At 39.2% G+C, this 27,817-nt stretch overlaps 1 protein-coding gene across 1 annotated transcript in view; it reads right to left on the bottom strand.

The window, feature by feature from the left end:
- The window catches only part of LOC133979542 (leucine-rich repeat-containing protein 49), a 33,284-nt gene extending 7,268 nt beyond the window's left edge, over positions 1 to 26,016 (bottom strand). Inside the window, exons 1-12 of the mRNA XM_062418082.1 lie at positions 25,930 to 26,016; positions 25,636 to 25,723; positions 24,430 to 24,552; positions 24,197 to 24,299; positions 23,472 to 23,675; positions 22,599 to 22,665; positions 18,716 to 18,859; positions 10,892 to 10,953; positions 8,643 to 8,790; positions 6,732 to 6,815; positions 5,198 to 5,373; positions 3,842 to 3,937 (exon numbers count right to left, since the gene is read on the bottom strand). Coding sequence (XP_062274066.1) covers positions 3,842 to 3,937; positions 5,198 to 5,373; positions 6,732 to 6,815; positions 8,643 to 8,790; positions 10,892 to 10,953; positions 18,716 to 18,859; positions 22,599 to 22,665; positions 23,472 to 23,675; positions 24,197 to 24,299; positions 24,430 to 24,552; positions 25,636 to 25,723; positions 25,930 to 26,016 — 1,382 coding nt within the window. The remainder of the gene's footprint in view (positions 1 to 3,841; positions 3,938 to 5,197; positions 5,374 to 6,731; positions 6,816 to 8,642; positions 8,791 to 10,891; positions 10,954 to 18,715; positions 18,860 to 22,598; positions 22,666 to 23,471; positions 23,676 to 24,196; positions 24,300 to 24,429; positions 24,553 to 25,635; positions 25,724 to 25,929) is intronic.
- Between the last annotated feature and the right edge of the window lie 1,801 nt (positions 26,017 to 27,817).

Raw genomic sequence — 27,817 nt, 5'->3', positions numbered from 1 at the left:
CATGGCTGGTAGCATGCACATGTCTCCAATTGCCTAAGCACTGTGTGGTAGTGTCAAATATGAAACATTATTATCTGAGCTGTCATTACAAAACAGTGTTTCATCATTTCTCTCTGTTACAAAGTGAAAACAAATGGTTCTGTGTTACAGATGTTGGTCTTATTGGGTGCTGAGTCTTGCAGTGTGTTGTGTGTGATTGTTGTGCTGCGCGATTCTAGTGATGGTTTGTGATGTATGATGGTTTTAGAATTTCGTTTTTCGTTCGAGAGGCCTGTTAAACTTCTCTATCTCCCTTATGGATGTAGCTGATTTATGTGCCTGACAAACCACCTGTTCAGGATCTCAGCACAACTTTTTATTAAATGAATGTATGAATAGTACAAATGTCTTTCCATCTGGCCATATAGTGACCAACTCCACTATAGGATTTCTGAGTAATAACTCTTCCACTACCATGCTCCCCAACTCCCATCTCTCTGGAGAAATGAGGTCAGAAAAATCTTAAATTTTTAAACTTGGGCCTGCATCAAAGTCATACTGTGGCACAGACACAAACTATAGCATATGGATAATATCAAACTGGATCTGCTGTCAACATTCACTTCACACTCATTCTAATTTGTCACTAAACTTTAGCTGCCAATGCCGACCAGAAATGACATCACGCGTTTTACTTAATATACGGCCAGCCAATATACCGCATCTACCACTCTAGAAATGAATGCTGATTAACAGAAAACCAGAAAGTGTCATTGTGCACATCTCATTCACTTTTATTATACATCAACTGTGAAGGTTTTAAAGTCTTGATGTAAGAAAAGTTAGCCAAGGTTTATCCTGCTCTGACAAGGACTGTGAAATAGTGAGGAACATGAATTCAAATGGCCACATTTCAGAGAGACTGGTGAACTTCCAAGCTTTTTTGGAAATTAACTGATTCAATTAATACACGGATTGGTGCAGATTCATCCTTTTCCTTATCCTTCATTTCATATAGTTATTCTGAGGCAGTGTATTTGGGCTTTAACTGTTTTTAAATCCTTGCGGTCTTGTCTATAACAAAAGATTTAGTTTAACTGTTATGATTGATTTTCTTTTTTTTTGTAATTTAAGTATTACTATTTCTCTTGCAAAGTGTTTAAATACTGGAAGTTTTTAAAGGTGGAATTTTAAGAATACCAACTATGTTCATAAAAGAATTATAGAAACAACATTTCTGTATTTAGACATTTTAAATTAAAGTTATTACTGTGTGTCACATGCAATTGGAAAGGTTATATCAGAATTTGACAAGCTTTCCATCTTTACACAATTCCTTAATTTCATGCTTTGTTAAACCTTCCTACAAACCTTATTTAAAAGTCTAACCTTGTGTTGTATAATGTAGCCTCACAACAACTTTTTCTCCATTTCCAGATTTTTCTGAACTTGAGAATAATCACATTGTTCTGACAACCATAAACTTAATCAACTGCAGTCGTGTTTTACTCTTCCGTCTTCTCTGATTGAACAACAACAACAGGATTATTGTTACAGATGTGGAGGGCAGTCCCCAGTTTGTGTTCTGGGAGAAAACACACACACACACATACACACATACAGATGTTACCCTGCTTCCCTGGCTCCCATACATCAGATCCAGATGTATGGACCGGCCAGGTTTAGCCTGTGACCTGGCTGGGAAACCAAGAATCTGTTGAGATTCTGCAGTAACAGGATTATGGATGACCTATAACAAACCATACACTGTTTCTTCAGGGTGAAAAAGAAGAAACCTCCACCTGCTGTCAGTATTTCCTGGGAATTCACACCCCAAGGACCTGATGTGTGATGCCAAGCAATAGTGAGGCAAGAGTGTTGATTCCCAGGCCTCAAAAAAGAGAGACAAGTTCATCCATCATCCGCCCCCTTACGCTCACCATGGGGGAGGATGGTGTAATTTTCTTCAGCATGTAGCACTTCAGCACCTATGTGAGGTTATCTGGGCTACACTGTGTAGGAATTATAAGCCTTCTATAAACCCACACACTGATGAACGATACACTCTAAAAGAATATATAGTATAGATGAAGGGAAGGTGACAGACAGACACACTCACGCACATACCTAGGTTGTGCCAGTTCAGCTGGAGCAACTGAAGACTTTAAAGTTCTGCTCAAAAACAGCTTTAATTTTCCCACTTGCATATTCCAAGGTATTTTTGAGTATTTTACCCTTTGACCTTTTAATCACAAACCTTGCTTCTCTAACTTTCAAGTTACTGGTGCTGTCTGCACAATCTGAAAATGTTTTTGAGTGAAACATCAAGTGATACATGGGTATCACTGGGTTTTATCAATTTACAAATGAATATATAGAGAAAAGAGAGGAAAAAGGAGAGACTGGTGGGGAAAAAACAGAAAGAACCGGTTCTTGGTGTTCCTGGTGTGCTCTGAGTTCAGTCAGAGGCTGAACTTAACACAAATACATGGGCACACACCCACAGACATGTCCGTTGCTAGGTAGTTTACAGCTAATGAACAGTAATGTATTTGAGCTATTTGGGGTAAGTAAACATGAAGTTAAAATGTGCCTAGCCTTTTATCTGAACACATTTTAAGAGTCTTGGAGATTGAATCGCGTGAGTCCTGTTCATCAGCATTACCTGTTAAGCCACATAGCTGAAGTTATAATAGACCCTGTAAAGGAAAGCCATAGCCATTGAAGGATTGCGCTTCGGGGCCATTTTCATATCCTGATGCAGGAAGGAAAGGCCGTCTTTGAAACATGTAATAATAGTCCTTGACATAGCCTCCCCGCGCTTTCATCTTGCACACCTCCTCATAACTCATCCAGACCTGCTTCACATGCTGTCTAGGAGAATATATCAGAGTCACATTAGACTCTGCACAGACTGCTGATTTAGAGCACTTCCAATGTCATATCATAAACAGTGGAAGAAGAAAGTTGTGTCTTCAAGACATCTTAGACATACTGATTTAGCAGAGAGCTCAGGAGAAGTCAAGACTCACGCCCCTAGAGTAAGTAAGGGGGTCACTCTCTTGTTCAAGGATATTTTAAGATTGGGTTGATGCACTAGTTGCTGCAGGGATCAAATCTGTAACCTCGATGATCTCACGTGTCGTCGTGATCTCGCGTGTTCAATCTAGGCCACTCTGCCAACCAATAAATAAAGAAATAGGGTAGTGCAGCTTAAACGACAAATAGGTCAGGTAGCCAACTGACAGCCTGGATGAATGTTCTTTTCGAGCAGGTGGGGGTGAAACTGTGAGTGCAATGTATGATAAATAGTTAGAGACTGATGACCACAAACCTCAAAAAATGACACTGGAAAATTCAGCAGCAGGCCTGTGCGACAGCAGTGTCAGACATGTGTGAAAGACCTTTCAGATTCCTATCTGATGCAGTGAGAAGCTGCTAACCTCTGATCTAACAGACAGATATGGATGACTTGGGAAGATGAAAGAGTCTATTTTGTGCTCAGTCTTGAATCAAGGTTCAACTGAAACTAATTTTTTCTTGGGAAAGGTGTCAGAATGATAGAGGGCCAGTTTGCATGCCTCGTTTGTCAATGAAAGAAGTTGATTTTTAAACATAATGAACATCATCAATAACTTGTTGAACTTCAAACTATAAGAATTTTAGTGGGTTGCTTTTTCAATGTTACTTCATGCAACATTTAAAGGAGCAAAATTATGATTAAATAATGAAGTGGAGATGGCTCAGCTCAGTCTCTAAATCATCATCAGCAAAGCAATCGCATGTGTCTCATAAAGTTACTATAAGTTCTATATAGACAATGTTACAAATTCATCAAGTTGATGGTGTATGCTGGTCTTACTTGGGATCTCGTGGGCTGTTTGGACGGCTGTTGGTGCGGAGTCTGTTCTCTGTTCCCACTGATGGTCGTTCTGGTCCAGAACCTGGGCTTACCCGTCTGATAAAAAACATAAAACAACAGAGCACTTCAAAACTCTCTCAGATTATGACCAAACAACCCTTCAAAGCTGGCGCCTGAATGCTTTCTAAATACAAACATACTCCTACTCAAGGATTAGAAATAACTCCATCATCAGACACTAAAAACATAAAGATTATCTTACGAGAAAAGTACACACTCATGTCACCCTTATATGCTTCTCTATCTCTCACTCCCACTTCACTGTCTCTCTCTCACAAACACAAAATAGCTCTCTCTCCATTAGTTGGTATGGATTTTCCACCAGATCTTCCTTTTATGCGTACAATTATGGTATACATTCACCAAGCACTTTATCAGAAACAGTACTCCTTTGCTATCCAATGTAATCCAATACAACAGCTCAGGCACAAATTCTACTTTTACAAAGTTTATATATTTTCTATATATATATTTTTTGTTAAAATTGTCAGGGGATGGTTCTTCCTCATGTACAGTACCAGTCAAAAGTCTGAACACACGTTCTCTTTCAAGTGAATGGAAAGGTGTGTCCAAACATTTGACTGTTACTGTATGTTAATGTGGTGGGCAAACACTTTTCAATATAATGCACTGCCGTACACCACCACAACCGACAATGACCTCACTAATAAACATAAAGTAGAATTATCACCTTTCTGACAATGTCAACAAAAATGTGAACATGTAGAAGCTTCGTAAAAGAGGAATATATGGCGGAGCTGTTGTATTGGATTTCATTAGATTGCACAGGTGTTCCCAATAAAGCGTTTGGTGTGTACATTGAAAGACATATTTCCTTCTCTCCATCTCATCTGACTCGTCATGGTTGTCAATCTAAACGTTATATCCCTTGACTTTATAGCCTTGTATTTCATTGGCTACTGTGCATTCATTTGCAAAGCCCTGAAATAATTGTCAATATTTTCGTAAATTTGGAATTATCAGGGTGCCTCAAATTAATCTGTCAACAGCTCTGAAGGGTTACAATTTTATTTACTCTTCTTCAACAGAGTCAGGAGCATACCAAATCAAATCCCCTGTAATCTGAATCCAGTTTAAAATACAGTAATCCCTCATGTTTTCAGATTCGCATCTGAGCTACATCAGACCAAGTGAGACCTATTGATTTACTGTATTCATTCAATGTGTACAGCAGATGTAGACCCACAGGAACATCCCAAATAAGGCAGGTAACATACCAGTTGGTGACATATTTACTAAAATTGTGACTTAACCATCGGCTGATGTGGTGTGTACCTAGGCTCATCTGGAGAAGGCTCCTGTACAAGGCCGTTGGTCTGGGCAGGGGTGTGGGCAGGGCTGTTATCTGGACTAACATTGTCTTTAGCTCCATTTGTTGGTGGCAGTCCCAGGCAGGCCCTGACGCCCTCCCACTGCTGTGCTGCATTACGGATTGCCAGACGCCGTTTCTCCTTGATGATCGCAAGACACACACACACACACACACACACACACACACACACACACACACACACACACACACACACACACACACACACACACACACACACACACACACACACACACACACACACACACACACACACACACACACACACACACACACACACACACACACACACACACAGAGGACAGAGAAGGTTTCAAGTGACAATTCTCCTGAGCAAAACGCAGGGGGCATATAAGCTAATGGGACCTTTCTGTCTATCTTAACCTAATCAGAGGCAAACTGATACCTCCTGCCTTGCTGCGATTTTATGTTGAATAGTATATGAAAACTACTTACTGGCATTAGTACCAGATGCCCCAGCTGACTTAAGCTAGATCTGAAATTGCATATGAATTTGTAGGCCCAATATATTTACATCTGGTACCTCAGATTTAAATCTGGGCTCTTACAGCAGTACACGTGACACTCAAACTCCTTCAAGGGAGCAGAGTTCTGCTGTCTTTCACTTGTCAAGTTGTAGTTTCAATATGCTTGGTTATGGAATGTGCCACTCCTCAATGCAGGAGTGAGTCATTATCGATTCATGGTGAATCCTACGCCCTTGTGAACCCTTGGCTGAGGCATTCAATATAACATTTTCTCAACACCAGCGATTAGCAGGAGTTGGGTTACTGAGAGAGAATGAGTTCTGCACAGAGACAAATCTCTCAGCAAAAGACACCACTGCAGCGCAGAGACCGCAGGAGCACATCCACACAAACACATTTACTGCAAAACAGATGAATTGCTTGTGTGGGAGAGAACATCTTACACCATTTAAAGAAATAAAATATAATTTACAGATATAGAGCTGCTGAGGGTAGTGTATCCCTCACTGATACATTAAAAATGTTTCCAAAAGGCACTTGTGTTGCGCAGCACTGATGTTGACACAGGTAGAAAGCTGAAAAATCAGCCAACATCCCAACAGTCACAACAATCAGTCAGAAGAAAAATAAGAAGTTCTTTCTAATAACATGTTTTAATGAGTAAGCTGTGCAAAAGATAAAGTAAGTATATAAATCATATGTCACAGAGGTTAGTTTCATCATTAATATGTGAAGATTTTACAATGCTACACTGTGAAGTTTTCAAACGTCCAATCCAACATTAAATCTTTACAACTTAAACTTAATTATCTTCCTACCAAGAATAATGATTATACAACAACCAATTTATGAAAAAGAACACCAGTGGCTTCAGAGGACACTTGTTCATCTACTGTCTGCTATATAGGCCGTCATTGTTTGTTAGCTGCATATTTAAAGTCTAAATCCAGGCAGACGAAGACAACAAAAGTAAATCAGATCAGAGTGGTACCTTATGAATGGTCTGCTTGTGACTCTCCCTCTTCTTCTCCTCCTCTTTTCGAGCTTGCACACCAGCCATGCGCCGATCCTCGTCCTGAAAAAGATAGCTAGGGCAATCAGAGTGGCGCTCCATTCATGAGTTCTGAATTATTCAAGAGAGCAGGGAACCACAAAAGACGTCGTCAGTGAGACCGTTCTGTACATCAGAACTGGACCAGTGTTGAGGCTGGGGGAGATTCTCACACCAGCCGGCTGCATCACAGGATTATCTGTCTGATTTTCATACTCGGATCAACTGAGCCCAGCTGTTGGGGACAGCCAAAACTCCCAGAATGCAATGCTGCCAGCACAATCTGAGTGTGCCAGCTGAGAGCTGGGGGATATTCAGCTGTCGGTCAATAGAGGAAAAATACAAACCTCACTACAATACAATCAAGGACTGATGTCAGCTAGTAAGGAGCAATTAAGATACTGTATGTATTGTATCAGTAACACATTTCTAAAAACATGACAGTCTTCTTCAATAAAAAAAAGCTGTTTGCTATATTTTTTTAATATGCTATGCTAATAAAACATAGAGATTATAAACTAACTATTATTATCTCCAGTATATGGGTTGTTTTAACATTTTTCACTTAGCTTTTTAAATAATCTAAACAGTTCTGGCACAAATATCCCCACAGGAGACAGAGAAGCAGCATTTATTTATTTACCTCAAAGCAGAACAGTCATACTATAACTCCTCATTTGCAGTGTTGACTCTCACTTCATTCATAAATAATGGACAATCTTCAGCAGTCAGAGATTTTATCTCAGATAATCTGATCTCACCTCTAGTGACAGCACGGAGCAAGTTAGAGGGGAAAAATCTCACTTCAGTGACTACTAGGAATTTCCCCCACAGCAATATTAGTATAACACAGTTTGATAAGATGGAAACTTCGTTGTCAAATCAGAACTTTGCATTTCCAAAAAGTAAACTTTCAGGAAATTTTATAAAAAGCGCTGTTGTCAGATTGACAGCTACAAGACAGGAGTTTGTTAGAGGGGTTTAATGGGTCATGAGGTCATGAAACTGGGAAAACCTGTTAAAGACTACTGCATATGTGCCTTAACATTCAAGTAAATACATGAAAATAGTTGGAATTGGAGTTACAAGGCTTTTTTTCCCAGTATATGAGCAGTATGTTCTGAGGGCAAGGTGTGTGGTACTTAAAGATACCTTTAAAGTACAAGCTCAGACCTGGGTGCTCCTCGCTTGAAAGCCTCTAAAAGCATGCTGACATTTCACTGTAGCACCTCTCTGGCAAACTGTATAAATACAATGGTCTCATGTTTACATTTGAGAATAATCATTGTTTTGTTAGATTAACTATACATATATTATAATCCCTTACGTTTTTGCTTCCAATACACGACCATGAACATGATGAATGCTGCCAATACTGGTTCCAGCAACAGAGACTAATGGCTATTGAATCACTGAGAGGTACAAGAGCTTGGAGATGCTCCACTGGTAGGTGAATGCAACACTGTCTATGTATATAGGCTCATCTAAGGTTTGTTTTGAAATCAAAATAAAGTGTGCATTAATGATAACACAGAGTCACTCTCATGAATCAACATGTACAGTACCAATATACTGTATTTTAGGACAGTAACAAACTTTTGGGTCATTTGCTGAGCGTGAATAACTGATCAAGGTTTGCCATGGTAACACAGGCTTTTGTAAATACAAAGTGCAGTGCAGACAAGGATTGTAAGGGATTAAATGTGTCCACGAGTGATTTCCTGCATAGAAAAATATCCGAAAGGAAGATAACTAAATTCTGAAAATATGGCTATAATTAGCAGAATTTAGCCAGTGGCCAGTTTTCCTCTTGTAAACACACACAGACACAGTTAAAGAGTTCAGCCTTACTGTGATGCGCTTCATGTCCAGCTGTCTCAGATGAAGCACACAGCGCAGGACGGCCTGCTTGTACCATGTCTCCAGGGCTACAGGATTCCCATCCAGGGTGAGCTCAGAAAGGGAGCACGACTCTCCAAGGCAGGCTAGCTGATTAAAACTAGACACAAAGAAAGAACACTTTGAATGAGATCAAGAGTTAAAGCAACACACACATAATTACAGGTTGACAGAATGGATCCAAGCTAAAACAAGACACAAAAAACATGACAATTTAGCAGGCACACTGGCAGTGTGACATTCCTCGGGGCAATGAAAACTGAGAAATCTGCTACACTCTTGAAATCACCCTGTGGCAAAAGGAGACATGAAAAAGCACAGTCATGCTCTATAAGGTAGTTGAGATTCTATCATTGCTAATTTGAGATAATAATGTGGATGAGTCATTTGCCTGGAACTATTTGGGAACCTACCACAGTGCACTGTTACTTTGGCTGTAAAACAGGGTCAGATAATAACCTCAGATCAACTATTAATGTAAATATACCCATTCGGGAACAAACATTAGCATTGCAGAGCTAATTGAGAGACGCCACACAAGAAAGGCTAATTAGATTGGAAGTCTAACAAAGGCAATGCAACATTACACGAGTCACATCCTCAACTCATACAACTCATCACCAATTTTAAAAATGGATACAAGGGAGAGTATTTACTTCTCTCTCTTATCTCAGAATGACTCACTCTTCTGTACTGGACCTTTCTGTACTGGAATGTTGTCTGCTGTAGGTCTGGCAATCTGAGACTATTATCAGTCTAATACATGCAGGAACCAGTAACCTGGGCCATTTATATATGTTATTAATTCCCATATATGTCTAGTACATTCTGTCATTCCATATAATAACTTATAATAGAGACAAATGTATTATAGTAATAATGGAGAGGGTGTTTTTCACAGTGATTATGAGAGACTACATGAAAGATCCTATGGTGCTTTGACTGCATGTTATACATTTTGCATATTTATTGCATTCATAATTACAGTGACTAGTGTCCTGTTGGGTAGTGGTGAAAAGTCTATATACAAGGTTCCTGGAAGCCAATAAAGGTCCAATAGGAGGTGAATATCAAAAATATGTGTGCTATGTGCAGAATGTGGACTGTGGAGCTTCCAACTTAAATCCCTACACCATTTCTTTACTGATTTCTCATTATTTGTTCTGCCTCCTTCCTGCTGCCTGAATGTATTTCAGGCAGAAAAATAATCTAAAATATAAAACGGAAATCATTTTTGCTGTCATATCCTCTACTGGACAAACTGGCTGCCTCAAGTGGATGAGTGTGTTCTGTCCCTCTACCTAGCAACAGACCACAGCTGTTCTCCTATCAGCATTGTACGGCTACAAAAAGGTACACACACCAGGTTTCACACTGCCATTATGAGCATACATTCAAAGGAGTGGTTTAGAGTGGTTTTAAGAATGCAAACATATTATTTGCCCATTTCTCTGTCATGACTCTTTCTGTGATAAGTGTGTCAGGTACTGAATCATACAGACATTTGAACAGGGGGATTGTCTTGAAACGTCAGGTCTGATTTATCACAGCACAAGGTGACTACAGTACCGTCAAGGAGGCTAATGAAAACTGTCCCACCCTGTATCCCACATGCAGGCCCCTCCTCCAGGCAAAGAAAGAAGGCTATGCTGCTTTAACAAGTTAACTCTTGATTAAATACTTGACAACTTGATTAAGTGCTTGGCTCAGAAAGTGAGAAGCAAAAAAGAAATACAAAAAAAAACAAAAAAAACACAGATAATGGAAACAGTGTGTAAAGTAGGTTGACATTCGTACTAAGCAACGAAACACAACCCTCGCTCATTTTACACACCCTTACAATAATGCTCGTGAATTCACTCAACCTGCAAATCTGTCATTAATTTCCCATGGAAGGGAGCTACCAGCTCTCACCCTGCTTCTCTGTTGTCTGAATAACTTTAGATAATTGGCACACCCATTTTTTTAGGTAAAAGTATTCTAATTACTAACTGTAAAGAACACATCCAGGTTATTTTCTAGGTTACAGAAAGTGCAGGCTACAGTGTGTGTTTGTGTGGATGTGCATGATGTGTGTGCTCTGCCTGCGGCTTGTTGGCCAGGCCCTGCCAAGAGCCAAGGGAGGGGACGTGGCACTGTCCAGCCACTATCTCTGTCCCTGCCCTGCGGGGAGGAGGGAGTTAAGCGGTTTGAGCTCTTACCTGGTGATGTTGTTGCAGCTGAGAAAGAGGCGCTGCAAGCAGGGCAGGCGTTCCACCTCAGTCTAGAAGGAGAAAGAGAAAGAGGGAGAGGAAAGAGAGAGAGATAGAGGGATGTGAAGAAGAGAAGGTGCTCGGGAAGAGGGCACTGCATCGTCACTATCGTCAGAGCTCTTTATGCCTCTCCATTCCCTCAGTCACCTTGCAGCTCTCAGCTCCAGCACACAGCATCCCCATCCATCCTGCGCATGCACACACACACATACAGCACGCTGCCTTGACTGCACATGGAGAGGAGGGGCAGGAGAGAGAGAGAGATTGAGAGAGAGAGCATGAGGAGGAATGGGGGAGGGGTGGGAGAGAGGAGTGTGTGCTGCGCTAATGCAGAGATCCCCTGCTGCAGGAGGCTAGCTCAGATTGCTCACTGGTACACATATACATCCAGGCTAATGCACACACACATCAAGCAGCAAGCTACTGTGCCTCATCATCACGCTAGAACAATGGCTGGAATAAATTCAATAGAAACTGACTGGGATTGGGGGGGGGGGGTTGTGTATTCATCATCAAAATCAATGCAGAATGTAGTGAGGGGGTGGAGAGAAGAGCAGCAGCTGGCCGGTTGGCAAGCTGGAGAGGACAAACAGGGATGTAGGCAATGTCACAACCACAACAGCTTCCGCTAATCAGATGGCAACGCGTGGAGGAGACGAATAGTGTCAACGTCTGTTCGTGTGTATGTGTGTATGCGTGCGGATGGCCGGTGTTGCACATGCTGCAAGCAAAGCAGAGAGGACACTCCCAGCAGCAGTATGAATGAGCTGCGTCAGCGTCCGCCCATATTGCAGCCACTGCCTCACAGCCTCCTCCAGCACTGTTGCCAGTCTCCATTCAAATGGTATTTTAGCCTAGACTGAAGGCTACGCTAGCATGTCTGCAGAGAACAGTACACTACTGCAGCACAGGCTCATCTGTTAGAAAATCCCCACAATCATATAAATATAGTACACAATAAGCCTTGTTTCATCCTTTCCAGTACCCAAAGTGATGACTACAGTAAAGAATGTGACGTCAGGAGCAATGCGTTACCAACCAAAATCAATCAAGTTTTGGTTGGTACTCACCTGGACTTCCTACACTCCAGAAGTCTTGAATTATTACACATGAATGTGAGAAGCTTGGTACCATAACTAGACTCCATTAGAATCTGGGGCCAATAAATCAACCCAGATATTTTAATTCTGACAAAATTAAGAATGATTGTTGCACTTGATTGTTAGAATATATATAGGGTGGACTGAACCATAAAGGGGGGAGATGGTTGTTATTTTTCTGAGAAACTATTTTGCTGTCTATGTGTTGTGCTCAGTGTCAGCTAATCTCTTTAACTACTCGGCCAGACACCAGAAATCCAGAAAAGTTAACCCTGATAGATATAATCTGAACAAACAAACCCGGAAAATTCACAGCCAATGGTGTGTTTGCATTAAATGTAAGTGATTATTGTCCAATTTTCTGCATTAGAGATTCCATACAAAAAAGATTTCATCACATATTATTGTAAAGAGATACTTTTGCTTTTGCTGAGAGGCCTTTTATTTGTGATTTATTTCTCAGTGATATGAAAAGGTTACGCATTATTCCTGATTCAGAATATGCCCTAAGCCATTTCACAGATGTTTTTAACTCCTTTGCAAATAAGCATGCTCCCTTTAAGAATTACAGAGTAAAAATAAATCAAATCCTTGGCTAACACCTGAAATCTCAGAGGTGTTACGGTAAAGGGATACAGCATGGGCAAATTACAAATCTCAAAGTCCTCTATGGATTGGTGGATCTTTAAGCAGATGAGTAGCAAACGTTTCAGGGCAGTTAGAAGTGATAAGTCATGATATTTTATTGATACCCTGTCCGATTATAATGGAAATCCAGCCAAACTTTGGAAAACAATTAAGTCACTAAATAATGGTCATGCTTACTCCCTATCCAAACATCTTTCTCTAGATAATGTCTTTGTCTCAGAGAAAGAGCAAATCTGTGATCATTTTAATAGTCATTTTATTTCTGTTTGAAAATCAACATCTATCTACACTTACCTCAGTTGAAGATGGGCACAATTGTAATAATAATAGCCCCTTTGGGGAAAGATTTTCCCTGGGACAATTCTTTTGTTGAAGAGGTTTTTGATACCCTGGGCTCAATTGACCCAAAAAAGGGCTACTGGAATAGCCCTCTTGAAAACAAGATTCTTACTACCGGCTGCACCTATAAAAGCTTATCCCTTAACACATATTTTGAATCTAAGTCTTAAACCCCCATCAGTCTGGTTTCAGAGCTGGACAGAGCACTTTGACAGCAACCTGCAAGATGGTAAATGATACAATCTGATGGATTAAAAAGGTGTTATATTGCCTTGTCCATTGATTTCTCCATTTTACCTAGTGGATCATATTCTTCTTAATCTGGTTTCCTTGAAATTAGAAAAGGGGAGCCACAGGGCTCAATACTAGGTCCTATTCTGTTCACATTATGACCTAGGATCATTAATTATTGACAACTCTATTCATCTATCTACTAAATGAAGGAATATCTGCTTGTGTGTCTGCAGGAGCAGAGCTTTGCTTCTGGACTCTTTGACTGCGTGTACTGCCATGAGAGAGACCAGCAGATGACATCTCTCTTTGTTCGATAACTTTGTTATGGGTTTCCCATTTCCCAACTAATTTTTAAAAAGAAAAGAGAAAAATATATAGAGAGAGGGCAAGCGAACTGAGTGCACAAGCAAGCAACAGAAAGACAGCACTGGAAAGCTTTCTCTGAGAGAGAGAAAGCCTGTGAATGACAGAAATATAACATATTATATATTTATATATATTCTGATAGTTTCATGGCAGTTACATCCTAAAGCATAAATAAACAACCATCCAACACTCAACAGGTGATTTACTGTGGAGACAGACGCTATTTTGGTGCAATTGGGACATGCGACATGTTTAATATTAATAAGCTTTGAATAAATAAACAAACAGCAAGCCGCTCAGCTCTGAGTGCAGTGGGGGCTGTTTAATATGAAGACCATCACATCAGAGCAGGGTGGGGCTTCTGGGCTCTGACTTGACTTCACACTTGACGGGTGTACTGCTGAGGATCTAATGAAGTGCAGTGTCAAGTGTGAAGTTATTTGGACACACAGAACGTTTAGTACATTTTGAATAAACAAGCAACCAGCGAGCCACTCAGCTCCATGTCTGAGTGTATTGGGGGCTGTTTCATATAAACACTGTCACATCCAGATAAGAATAATGACATCCTCTTCACCAGATCCCAAATGAAAACCCCTTTTATATTTGACTATAAGTACAATGTCTGGGGCTCATCTTAAAATAGTCTTAGTATAAAATAGTATTATAAGTACCTGGGTATCTGGTTAGATGAAAAATAATCTTTTAAAAACTCATGCTGAGGATTTAAATTGGATTTCTTTTCTAGAAATAAGTGGTGCCTCTCTTTAAGCATTAGACTGCAAATTGTAAAGACATTTTTATCAGTGCTTGACTAATATAGTTGTAATGTACATGCATACCTTTGCCAATACCCTCAAACCTTTTGATGCTGTATATAAGTTCTCCTAAAGCAATGCTAATTAAGCTACCTTTTTAATTATCATCACTTTTTAAACTTAAGGAATGCCACATTCACAAGAATGCAATACCCTGGATACCCCATATATGAACACAGAACTGGGAAAAACTGCATTCACTTACTATGTTCCTCATAGGTGGAATACATTTCATGACTCCCTTAAATACATTTTCTTTTATCCCTAGAACATTTTAAGATTCTGTTGAATTATGTTTTATATAATGAATGCTCTTGTTTTTGACTGATTTGTGTAATGTACTCATTTTACTGTCCATTTCTTAGTGTTTTTTTATTTTGTAAGTCATTTGTCTTTTGTTGTGTTTATGTTTTGTATAGGATTGTTGATTTTACACTTTTTGTTATATGGTTATTTTGGTTGTGTATTTGCAGGGCATCAATGGAAATGAGAGCTTTGCTCTCAACCGGTTTCCCCTGCTATTTAAAGACTATCTATTTACTGGATCTGGGCTGCCGCTGACTAGGAATGATTCATCAGGGTAATGTTGTTATGAGTTTCCTTGATTAGTTGTTTATTTTATGAGACAGTCCAGGCACATCTCTGGCATCACACGCAACACTGAATGAGATTTATGCAAACTTTTTTGTGGTGTATAATGTTTTGAGCAACTTTTGCCCCTCTGATATTTTTTTGTAAGCATATAGAATAAAGAAGTCACACACAAAAAAATGTAGGTTAACTTTTTAGTGGTGCAGCTCAGTCATTAGTAAAATGAGCATCTTCAAAGTGAGTCAGTAGACAGGTAGCCAGGCAAATTAGCAGAATTTAGTAAGAAAGTAATTTAAGTAAGAAAGACACAGTTGATATCCTACTAAGCATTTCTTTCTCTATCTTTCTCCTACACTGTTTAAGAGATTAGTTTTGATGAAAGGTGTTTTCAGTACATTTAATCCACTGCTTCTCAGTTCTCTGCAGTATCGGACAAGAAAAAAACGCTGAGTACTACTCTCATGGAGTAACTAATAAATCTGACAGGGATACTTTGCAATATGCTAATGTGTGTCAATAAAATAATTGGCTATTTTCCATCTATTTAATGCCATTAAGCTATATTTTTGACACTAACTACCTATGCAGCACAAAGTGGTGGTAATACAAAGTGGAAGAGGAATAACATTTTTCTCAGGAGTCGTGGAGATCAATCGAACCTGAGATTAATGTCAAGTAAATGGAATATTTTTGAAATGGCTTGAAACACAAATAAAATGTGGTGCTAATGTTTTTCTGTGTCTGCTGAACGTAATATACAACTGTATGTCAATATGTTTGCCATGAGCACTTGATTTGCCAATAACATATCAGGGATCTGCTGTTATGATTTTGGAGTCTTTTTGCTCCTTAGAGGAAAACAAAATGACTTTAGAAGTAATTTCTGATGTCTGGAGAAGCACATTACAATTCTTATGATGGCAACATATTGATATATTGAATAAATAGTTATGTTATGTTATTGTTATTTTGTTCTGTTTCGTTTTATGATCAAAACTGCAAGTCATGCTATCCAGTGCTAGCTAATACTGATCATCCACCACACTACCAGAGCCTCTGTCTCTGCCAGTCCCTGCATGGATGATGGTGAAGCAGCAGCCACTGCACGCTGTCTGAAGCTAAATATAGCCCTGTCTCAGACAGAATGATGTCATCACTGAGCTGATGTGCTGCATAACAACTGCCCACCAATGTGGTCTCTTTTTCAAAAGAAAAAAACAAAAAAAATTGATCAGAGCCAATAGGCTGACAGGATCTGATGTGAGGTTGTCTGCCTGTATGCTTCTGGAGGTGTATTTATTTGTGTCTGTTGGTGCCCGTGCCTCGCCCCTCCCTTCACCTCTTTATCCTGGATCCACCCTCCCCTCCCTGACAGCTTGCGTGTCTTCATTTTTCACACTCTGAGCTCTGGCGGAGGCATTTCTCAACAAACACAGAATTACCTCTCATCACCACTGTTTCTGTTGCATGCACCAACACACGCCACAAAAGAGCTTGACAGCTGCTCGATCAAAACACAGGTACATGTGGATGCTGAGTTTTCAGAGAGTTTAAACTGTTGGATTTTGTGGCTGTTCTTTCAATAGCATGGACATGGAGATGTGAGCTTGGCACACATCTAGCTTGAGAATAAAATCTGGTGTTAAGTGGTCATTGCTGTGTTGTGTTTTCACTGCACTTCATATAAATCACTTGTCAATGAATAGTTTGTATAGTTTTATCAAATGACAAAGTTTCTCTGCTTTCTGGACATAAACCTCACATTGTGGATATTTATTAGATCCACTGAGTCTCAAATTTCAAATATAGAAAAGATAGAACAGACCTACGTAATGTTAGTACATAGAGATATTATGGATTCAGGTGAAATTTAAGACCCTATCACACACATACACATACTACAAAGCTGATTAATCTACAGCAGAGCTACCAAACAGCATTGTATTTTTTTTTAAATTTTCAACTGTAGTGAGGCTTGACTCATTACAGGCCTCACATGAAGACAAATCCATTGGAAAAATTCTTGCTAATCCATAAAGCCAGCCTGCCTCTGGGTGATGCCTTTTTGCTTTGTCTGTTTTATCCTTGCTCATCTCTTCCAAACAAACCACTGTTGCTGCTGCCAAAAATGTAAAATGCATCACTTACAGACTGCCACAGGATTTCTCCAAAGGAAAGACCAACCTGGGAGTAAGTGTAAACTGCAAAGGTTTTCAGAAGTCACTTTAGGATGAATCACCGTTGGGTTGTCAACATTAGAGAGTGACAAAACTGTATTTTTTGTGAAAATGTAATGGATGTGAGAGATGTATGATTACAACTGTGAATTGTGGATGTGGATTACTGAAAATAACACATACACAGGTTTTAAACTTACTTTTAAATTCACTCACAGCCTATTTTTTCTGGTCCAGAATTCCACTTTTCATCTGCCTTGAATCAAAGGGAGACTTGGACACCTGGAAGATGGTTATTTACTTTGTGCCTGTTATAACCACTTGGCAGCAAACACTGCTAATGACAGAGACTGGAGAATCTGCTGAGAGGACACATATTTCCTCTCCTGTGTATCAAATAAAAAATCTCATCTGATAATTAGCACTGGAAGTGGTTCTTGATCAGAGCTTGCAGCCAGAGAACGGAGTGAGTGATGGGAAGGGGTTTCATACAACACAATGTTGGATTCCGTTCGTATTTTCTACCCAAAAAAGCAGGAAAGGGCTTAGGGGATTTGCATACAAATGAAGGGGCCTGTTTTGGCATGCACTGTTCTGTTTATCAGATTAAAACTATAGAAACCAAGGGGAGTGAATTTCCGTGTTTAGAATATCCAGTTTCTCTTTCACTGAGCCAGAAAGACGGTGGGAGGTTGTGGGTAATGAGCTACGTCTCCCTAGGTAACGCCAACAAGATATATTTCACCACAGACTTTCTAACAAAGATTCTATTGATGTAATTTCTGTTTGTTATTTTATGACAGTAAAAATTGCTACATGTGGTTTCATAACAGAGGAAACTGATTCAAAGGGATCATATGATGATGAAAGATAAAGCATGGTACTAGCTTCAAGTGAGGAATAGTTATCAATGTGTGTGCGTGTGTTCATCAGTATGCAGAAAAATATTCATACTGCATATTATCATTGGCAGCTGTAACTTGAGCAGTGCAGGTGACATTAAACACCTGAGCTGAACTCCGTTCTCAACTCTTACAAACCACAAGGCAGCTCAGTGTTTACACTATGTTTGGAGGTTTTGATAATTACAAGCCTGAGGAGATACATCTGCATGATGCAGTAAAATGTCTACAGATGAAACACAGCACAGATGCCTCAATCTGTTAGACCATGGAGTGCGTACACTAGGGGCACAATGCAACGGCAGCCGCATAAACTAAAATTATTACATCCTGCCACTATTATTTCAATCACTTTTCAAGTATAAAAAAATCTTCTAGCATATTTTAACAGTATTTCTTACTCCCACTTGCACATTCAAACTGATGAAAACAGGGGAGCGCTAATTGTGCACAAACTGAAAAGGCTTCAGAAACTTAAGCCTAGGTTGACAAAGAGATATTGTTCAATGTGAACAGTTAGTGCCTTTTTCTTTAGGTGACTGAAGCATGCAGTGAATACAATGTTTAAGTCGTCGCTAATTGAAAAGGGGCCCCTTACCACAATAGAGATGCAATTGTGTCGTAGGTTGAGCTCATTTAAACAGTCCAGGTCCTGTAGGTTTTCCACTCTTGAGATCCTGTTTCCTGCCAGGTTCAACACCCGCAGCTCGCTCAGATGTGACACGTTTTCTATTCTGCAGATCTGGATGAAAGCACAGTAGGACAAAGATGAATTATGTAAAACAGCAGTCTAGATAATCCTATTCTGCATATGGAGAAAATACAGAGGAAGGAGAGGCATTCAATGCCCATTCTGCCATTCAACCCTGTATTTTAAAATCATCAATGCTTCACCTACTCAGAATTCCTTACCCTGCACACAGCTATTTTTTTGGGGGTGCAAGTAAGCAAAAAAAGCAGTGGGTTCAAATTTCTTTGCAATGCCTGACGCTACACATTTTGTTAATAGACTCTAAAACTGAAAAATGGCATTTCCATTAATCTCATGTACCCCAGAGTGTACTATTTCACAGCAACAATCTGTATCACTTGTGAGCATCTTGAATGACAATATGCAGTCGGCCACATGAAGCTGCAACTCCTTTTTGACCTCTGATATCATGATGTCAAACAAGTAGTTGAGGGTCAGTCAATGGTGAAATCTTACCCTTCTTTCTGTGAAAGAGTATTTAGGGGCCCATGTCAAAGTGACACTTTAAATACATCAGGAGAATGATGTGTTTCCCCCTTTAGTACACACTGTACATGTGAATAAAAAGTTAATAGGGCATCAGGGGTTCAAGGATTTCATCAAATACAATACCCATGAAATGCACAAATAGGTCAATTGGAAATAAAGCAGGCGTAAGAGGTAGATATGGAAAAAAGTACATTTTAAGTCTACACTGTGCAGCACTAACCATTCAAATGTTGAGTTAAAATGTAAGCCACATTGAACTACACGTTCAGGTACATTTCCATTATCTATAGAAAATAAGCAGGCTTAGTGGTCTCCCTAAAAAGAAAAGACTTTACATTACAGATGCCAGCTTTAACTAAAGAAGTGTCTGAGGTCACTGTCCAAGTGTACTGACAGTGTGTGGGTGGAGAGGTGGCAGCAAAGTAAAAAGAAAATGACAATAAACACAGTTCATCAGGTCCGCTCGAAACACGTCTGTTGATGGATATGAGAGAGTGAGGTCATCGTGCTGCATTCAAAAGCCTTCACAATAAATGTGTTGTGGTCTCACCAATGGAGTGAATACCCTCAGTCAACAGATAATCATAACACATTTTCACACTGACAATGGTAGCTCAAAGGTTATAGGTGCAGGTTTGTGAGAGGAAGGTTCAAGTATACAAAATGAAGTGAATGAATGTAATGTGGATGGAAAAAGGTTTGAAAAAACAAAAGAAAAAAAAAAACATCCATTGCCCAAATATGAAATACTATTTCCTCACTAGGTTAACATTATCCCAGGCCCAGACTTGGGAATCTGTGACCTAAGCAAGAGAGGCGTCTCTATATCAGACACCTGTCAACACAAAGACACAGTATCTCTACACCATGGATGACTTAATTTGTATGTAACATTTGGGATCTTGTGTTACACACCATAAATGAGGTGTTTTCTGTTGATGCAGGTCAAGCACCCAGAACATGGTATGGTGGTTTTACTATGCTACATTAATAATATTTCATTTTAACACTTGAGATATGTGATAAGTAGGACATTGTTAAGAGGGACATGCCAAGATGAGGAGATAATAACATCAGCTCTTGGTATGTTCCCTGTAAACAATACAGTAATCATATTTTAATAATTCATACAATGGCCTGCATTGTCAAAGAAGAGGACACAAGCACATATAACCTTGCGTTAGCAGTGGCATTAATGACAGTGAAGCCTAGAGCATCCTTGTGGGGAGTCCTCCGTCCCAGCTTAACCCTAACCCCGCTTACCATGTATGACAGATTCAGTCAAATTTGATTAAAAACATCATCTCCAATTATAGACGGGGTACGATTTCCACCATGGATGTGAACTTCACCAACTTCTCTAACTGGGTGATACTTTTCCTTTATTTTATAGACCCTGTAAGGCATTCTCCACCGTCTCCTGTAAATGGTCAAGTCAGACTGCCCAAGTGGAAAGCATCCTCGCCTGACTAACTAACCGCTTATTCAACAGTGTCAGGTCACATTTTAGACATTTTTTACACACTTTGTCACTGAGACCGAGTGTGGGTTGGATGTTACACTCCCAATGAGAATATCTCCTTTTGAATAGTTCCAGCTATCTGGAAATGAAACAACATCCTGCTACAGAAACAAATGGGTAAAAAGATAGGTTGGGAGTGAAGGGGCAGTAAAAAAGAAATGATGACAGTGATTTACTGATCGTGGTTAAAGCATGCACATACAAAAAAGAAAAAGGACAAGCATCTGCTGTTCTGTGATTAGTGGTGAGTAAACAACAACTTGCCAGAGTAAAATAACCATGGCTGTATAGTTTCATGGTTAATTAATTCCCATTAAATCGCTTGCTTCATTCATTAACTTTGTCATCTTATTTTATCATTGGGAAGCAATTTACATTACATCTGGGTGGTCAGGTCTCTGGTGAGTTTGGAAAACGTTGAAGAAAGGTTAACAGTCATTTAAGCTCACAAAACAGAAGGTTTTAAGGTCAGTGATTGAAAAAGAATCTGTCCCGGTAGGAATAATAGATTTATCATCTGCTCTCCAATAGCTGCCTGCCAACAAACAGCTACCGCAAAATGAAATGTACTTTTTACCAACAAGGATAGTACAACATTTTCTTTTTTTCTTTTTTTTTTAAATGAATTCATTTCTTTGTCACATTATTAGAATTGTTTAGAATTAGAGTACATTGAGAGACCTGGTAAGAAAACACAACAAATGGATAGTAGTTTGTACAACAAAGCAACCTCTATCAGAAAAAATGACATAACACTGTAGCTGTAATTGAATAGTAATTTGGACTCCAGCTCATGTAAAGAGCAGCCAACATCAGAGAGGGAGGGAGTCCTTCCAGGGCTCTAGAGTAGCTCTCCGAGGAGCGGTGTGGGCGGCATGCTGGCAAAACACTAATTTGACCAAAGGAAGCTGTTCTATTTTATCTTCTGTTTCTAGGATCTGTGAAAATCCTCATCTTACATCATTGAATTTCTCAGCCAAGCACTGTTGTGGAGGCTGACTAAACAGTCCCCAATAATAGATTTAGACTTAAATTAATCGAAGAACTGCATTTATCTGCTACAGCACAAACCCTTTCCCAAAGCTGAAAACATAGACACTGTTGTGTCTGCTGAACAAATTATGCTAGGGTCACTGAGGAGATGGATGTGGGAGTGGACCCTAGACAAGAGCTTGTGGGTTTTGATGATTTTCAGTCCTTTGTTCTCTAACGGTGGTGGGAACTAAAACAAACTCTGAAGTAAGGTCACTACAAACTGAGGAAAGAAAAATCAGGATCATAACATCCATCAGGATTCTGGGTTAATTTCTTAATATTACCTGTTTGTTCCTGACACTGTTTAGGACAGTCAAGCAACAGCATTAACGAGGATATTAGACAGTAACAACAGTATAATTTGGCCACAATGAGTGCTTTGAGTAGGCATCCATTTTTAGGCCAGTGAATTAAGATAGAATGAGCATGAGTACATGAATGCTCATGCCTGGCCTCCTGCTGTCATGTCTGTTTGACTCAAGCTTTTAGAGTGCAGCATCTCACAGAGAAAACCACTAGTTATCAACAGTGTGGAGGAGGTAGAAGTCACTCCTGCTGCTGAACTACAGCTGAATCATGATCTTCGTTTGGTTTCAGTTTGGGCGGCCAAATTAACACAACTAAACATTTAGACGCTGCAAGTGGGAGGATAGTGAGAGATGGATTATTAGAGAGAAGCGGTACCTGATTGTCATGCAAATCCAGGATATTCAGTTTGGACAGGCCTCCAAGGCAGCATATGTTATGGATTCTATGAAGAAAAAAGAAGAAATAATTAGAAATAAAAAAATATGATAAAAAAAATGTAAATTACGACTGTCACAAACTATGTCAACCCTTAACAACACATTTGCCCATTACTGAAAGTACCAATTGCAACTATACCCAGAAAAATGGGTAATATTGTATATTCATTGTATAACTCGTCTTTTTTACCAAGCAGAGTGATAGCCAAGTGACCAACAAGTATATTCAAGATTATATTCCTCACCTAAGGACAGTGAACATACAGTAGTGTACAGTGACTTACTGTCCAGGACTGTCCATATGGAGTTAGATCAAATTACACTTCAGGATGAAAGGCTGCAGCTTCTTGACAATACTAATGGAAACCTAAATCATTAGTAACCTTTACTCTTTAGAAACCACACATGGTCCTGGAAATGGGTCTAAAAAGACATCAATCATGTTTAACAAAGCATGAAACAAATGCCAGATTTTGCCTATAAAATCTTAATGTCATTCAGTAATTTGTAACTTTAAGCTTCTTCTGGCTGACTCTTTGAAACAAAAACAGCTAACACCAAGATGAATAGCTTTCATATTAAAGTAGAGACCTAGTCGAAGACACACATCTCTGCAACCTGCCATTTAGCAGCAGGCTGGTGTAGAAAATCTATAAAATGCTACATGCAAATAGCAGGATTCTTGAATATACTTTCAATCAATATTTGCTCTACAAATGTGGCCTGAGCCGCTTGTATGTAACACAGCATTCAGAGAAATGTGACAAATTCATGCGTTTGTTTGCTTGTGAATTCGGTGATAACTACTAACCTGTTCTTCCCCAGCATAAGGATCCTGAGAGAGCTTAGAGCTTCAATGCCAGTCATTTCAGAGATGTTATTGTCATACAAGTTCAGGAAAACGAGCTGTTGCAAATGTGACAGATGCTGGATCCTTGTGATCAGATTGTGTTGGAGGTTGAGAAGTTGCAGTTCATCCATAAAGCCAAGCTGGGGGCATTCTTCCAGACTGTGCCTGGATAATTAAAAAAACCTTTTAAAAGATTTGGGCTTAATATGAATTATAAAGTTCTACACTTAAATAATTCATTACATAACAAGTGTATTTAATCTTAAATCCATGCAAATTTTATTGTAAAAGACTGATTTAGTTCTTCAATATAAATATTGATTGCTCTGCCACTGTTAAGTAAGCACTTATCTCTGGAGGAAGGGGTGGGTATTTTAAGGGACTTTACTGCTCCCTGGTGGTAATCTGAAGCACTTACCATTTTAAATGAAAGTTTTATTATGTCTACTGCAAATACTGTGAAGGTCAGGCAGAGTTCGTGAAACCAACAACACTTAATGACATACGGATGACATAAGAATAAGAAAGAAATTGCAAGCAAGCTTACATAGACCTGCCATGACACACCTCATGTCTATCATACAATTTATATTGACATTCAGCTGAACCAACATGCTCTATACTAATACAGATACAGTTCTTAAAATCACAGTCAATGACCTGAATGTATAAGAGGGAAAGGGTACCTGTCCAAGTCTATTCGTTGAAAATTGGATGGAAAACTGTCACATGGCAACCGAGTGAGGAGAGAACCAGGAACTGCATTGTACTTATGTACTCCAGAGCCACCTGACATGGACATAACACACTGAACTCAGTATACATGAAATATCATAGTGTATTGCATAAAAAGCAATGCTTTATATTTGTGAGCAAGAAAACCAACTAAACATCAATCAAGTGATATTTCTATATTTACCTGCTGGCTTATGAAGGTTTAAGGAATTACGGTAGCAAGAGCCCCCTGCACTGTGGGTTGGTCTCCTGGATTTGTCTCTAGCTTCATGCGCAGAAAGACTTGGAGCACCACCTGCCAGTGATGATCAGTAATTAAACACATTCTTTCTGGTCATGCGGTAGAGAAAGAAAAGCATCTTTCATTGTTTTGCTGAGGCTTTTGGGAAGCTGATCCTCTTAAAGCCATCCTTGGCACAACAAGCTTCTTATGTTTGGCCAATAAGTATGAAAATATGGTTGTTTGGTTTTGAGTGGTAATTGCTCAAAAGTTAATCTTGCAAGTGTGGAAAATGAACTCTGTACCCATGTATAATTTGTGGTTGAGAGAGATGGCAAACACATTACACCTGGAGAGACTGAGATTTTATAATGAAGAAAGAGATGAGTTTGCCTTTAAGGGCCCTCATACTGATTTTTTTTTTTCAGGGTGTGGACAAATGTGTTGTGTCCAATGTAAAGCACCTTGCTGTGTATATTCCTTTTTTTAAACTATGTATAATCACTTTTGCACTCTTTAAAAAAAAACTATTTTGTATTTAATTTAAGTGATTTAATTTAACTGTGATTATTATTAAAATCATGCAGGTGCCATGTGTGTTTGTTTGTTCATATTCTCTCTGTGTTCCCCAAAAATAATGAACATCTATATCTATAGTCACATTCTTTGAGGTTTGTGGATCTAGTACAATTTAAGTCTGCACAAATGATGTCTTAAGCATTAAATAATTAACTTCCGAGCAATATACAAAACATTTTCTGTGACAGAAAGAGGGAGGGGGCTATAATTTAAGATAGCCTAAGTCGTTAAATAAATTAAAAAAACATTGTGTTTGTACAACAATGAAAGGTATTTCAATCTGTGAGGTAAATTTGTGAGATGGTCTGGATGAGGAGCTAAAACAAAGTATAAATATATATCAGTTCAAAAATGTATACAAAATATTTTAATAGGTGTATAGATAGAGAGTAGGCATATGTAGGCTATATCATAGTGATTGAGTGAGGGTCAAACTTACCTGGGTGAGAAGGATTTATTGTTTGGGTTGAACACGCATTTTTTTCTTTTACAAAATCATGAGAGTCCGTCTGTAAAACGGTGAACATGATAAACTGTGAATCACGCATTTGAAAACTGTAAGCAATCAGCGTTAACTAGCTTTTCTCCCACTGTGTTCCTGGTCATGACTCACCATCCTCTGGCCTTTCTCTGGTGCTAATGATTTGACAGTTGTAAGGTGCAACTTGCAGCTGTTAACCTGCAAAAATATTTTACTAATTGGTCAACTGTGTTGAAATAAACAAGGCACAAACATCCTGCTCAAACATTAAAACACAGCTAGGCTACAAACTTCAACTAACATTAACGTAAACTTTTCCCCCCACTACATTTTTCAAGTTACTGTAGATACGTTAGCCCATTATACTGAAGCAATGATAAAAGACTATTACAAGTGGTATTTACCATGGGGGTGAGAAACAGCCATTTATGGTTCCCACTGGTGTTGTTGTGTTTATGCATTGTTCTGCCTTCACCCTGCTCCAACTCCATTTAGCTAATGTTAGCAGAACAGCTGAGAGCGACGTCGGACGCTGAAAAGAAACAGCACATGAAAACAGTCTTGAACCTAACTTCAATTCCGCTGTTTAAAAAAAGATGCTAACTGATTCACTACAGTAGTATCGCTAGAGTTCAGCTATATTTATTGTTCCAAACACAGATGCTCATCTTTACTCTAACTTCAAACTTGCTTGGAGACAAGAGCTGTTGCCCTGGCAACGGTGGCGTTGCTTGGTAACATACTCACTTCCCGTGTAACTAAAAAGCACTCCGTTGGGAAACTAGTCCGAAAATGGTTTATTTAGATAAATAGGGTGTTTTTATGGTTTGGTTTATAGACTTTTTATAAAGTCGTGTTATTGTTTTCCAATATAGTGGCGCAGCATGTACAACAGCTCTGTGTCGAGTTTGTTCTTTCTGTGGGCCTGTTAACAACAAAATGTGCAATACATTTCACTCACTACTCTTGTATCTCAACAAGCAGTATCTGCAAATAACCACCTACTATTTACAACTCTTTGCACTATTTGTATCCTGTTTTCAGTGCACAGAAACACTTTCACTTGTGTATAGCCATTCCATAAGAACATCGAGAGCCACTAAACATTTCTTTGCATCTGTAAACATGCACAAAGATGATTCTGACTCCGACAAAATGACAGCAAAAATAATGACAGGCAGCAATGAATGAAACCAGGTGGTGTCCAAGAATAGGAGCTCTGGTTGGTATGTTTCTGCTGTATGGACTGCACTTGACAGGTTCATATATAATGTAGAGAAAGTGGGCAGAACAGTCAGTCAGTAAGGGCCTACAGCTCATGCGCAACACCAGGGCCCCCCTGTCAGGTTAACGCTGGCATGTTTATAAAGCCTTGTTGTCATTTTACATAACACTGGTGATCTTTCTTAGTTAAACAGGGCAAGGGTAAATATCAGCCAATCATGCTCATCCTGACAGAATACACCTACAACGTAAAACGTAAATTCAGTAGAAAAACAAATGGTCTGATAACTTCAGTAAACACTAGGAGCCTGTGCTATGGACATTTACATAGACCTTTGAAATGTGGGTGCACTCAGCCTTTCCAGCATGTCACAACTTGTAGAGAGACCCTAGACAGGTTGTCTAGTATACTGTATGAGTCACATGTAAGTATGCCATTCAAACTATTGGTCAAAATCCTAATCCTAGTGATATCAGTATGGTATATAGTCATAATGTGACAATCGAACAGCAAGTATGACAAATACCAGAAAACATTAACATACACTTTATGATAGATTATTGTCTTTGTTGAGATGCAAATTACACCAAACAGCATGCACCTTTTTTCATCATACTTACAGCAACATAATTAAAACAAAACACTTCAAAAAGCAAGTAATTACTTCTACCTACGCCTGTGAACATTTAATTTGGACATTTTCTCTGCTCCTATTTTGTACTCCAGATAAAATGGATGTTATGCTAAGGAAAGAGATTGCTATGATAATGACCACAGCAACACTGTTAAGAGACATTTCTTGGACATTTTGCACGGATGCAACAAATAGCACTAATGATGGCTCTGTTGGAATCAGTAAGCCATGGCAGTGAGTCACTTGTGTCTCTCAGATATCTTTGATTTTTTTTTTTTTTTTAAATACTGATTAATCTCTGCCACTAGCCTACTGTTCACTACTGTATATCTCAAAATGTAACCTTACTGATCTTGGTGCATTTGCAAAAGAGAGATTTCTCTTGTTCAACATTTGAACTTGTCATAGCAAGAGAGGTACAGGTGTCAGTAAT

This window comes from Scomber scombrus, chromosome 1 (genome assembly GCF_963691925.1).
Source record: "Scomber scombrus chromosome 1, fScoSco1.1, whole genome shotgun sequence".
NCBI lineage: Eukaryota > Metazoa > Chordata > Actinopteri > Scombriformes > Scombridae > Scomber > Scomber scombrus.
Note: the sequence above shows the minus strand (reverse complement) of the source record. Positions and strands in the feature narration are given on the sequence as shown.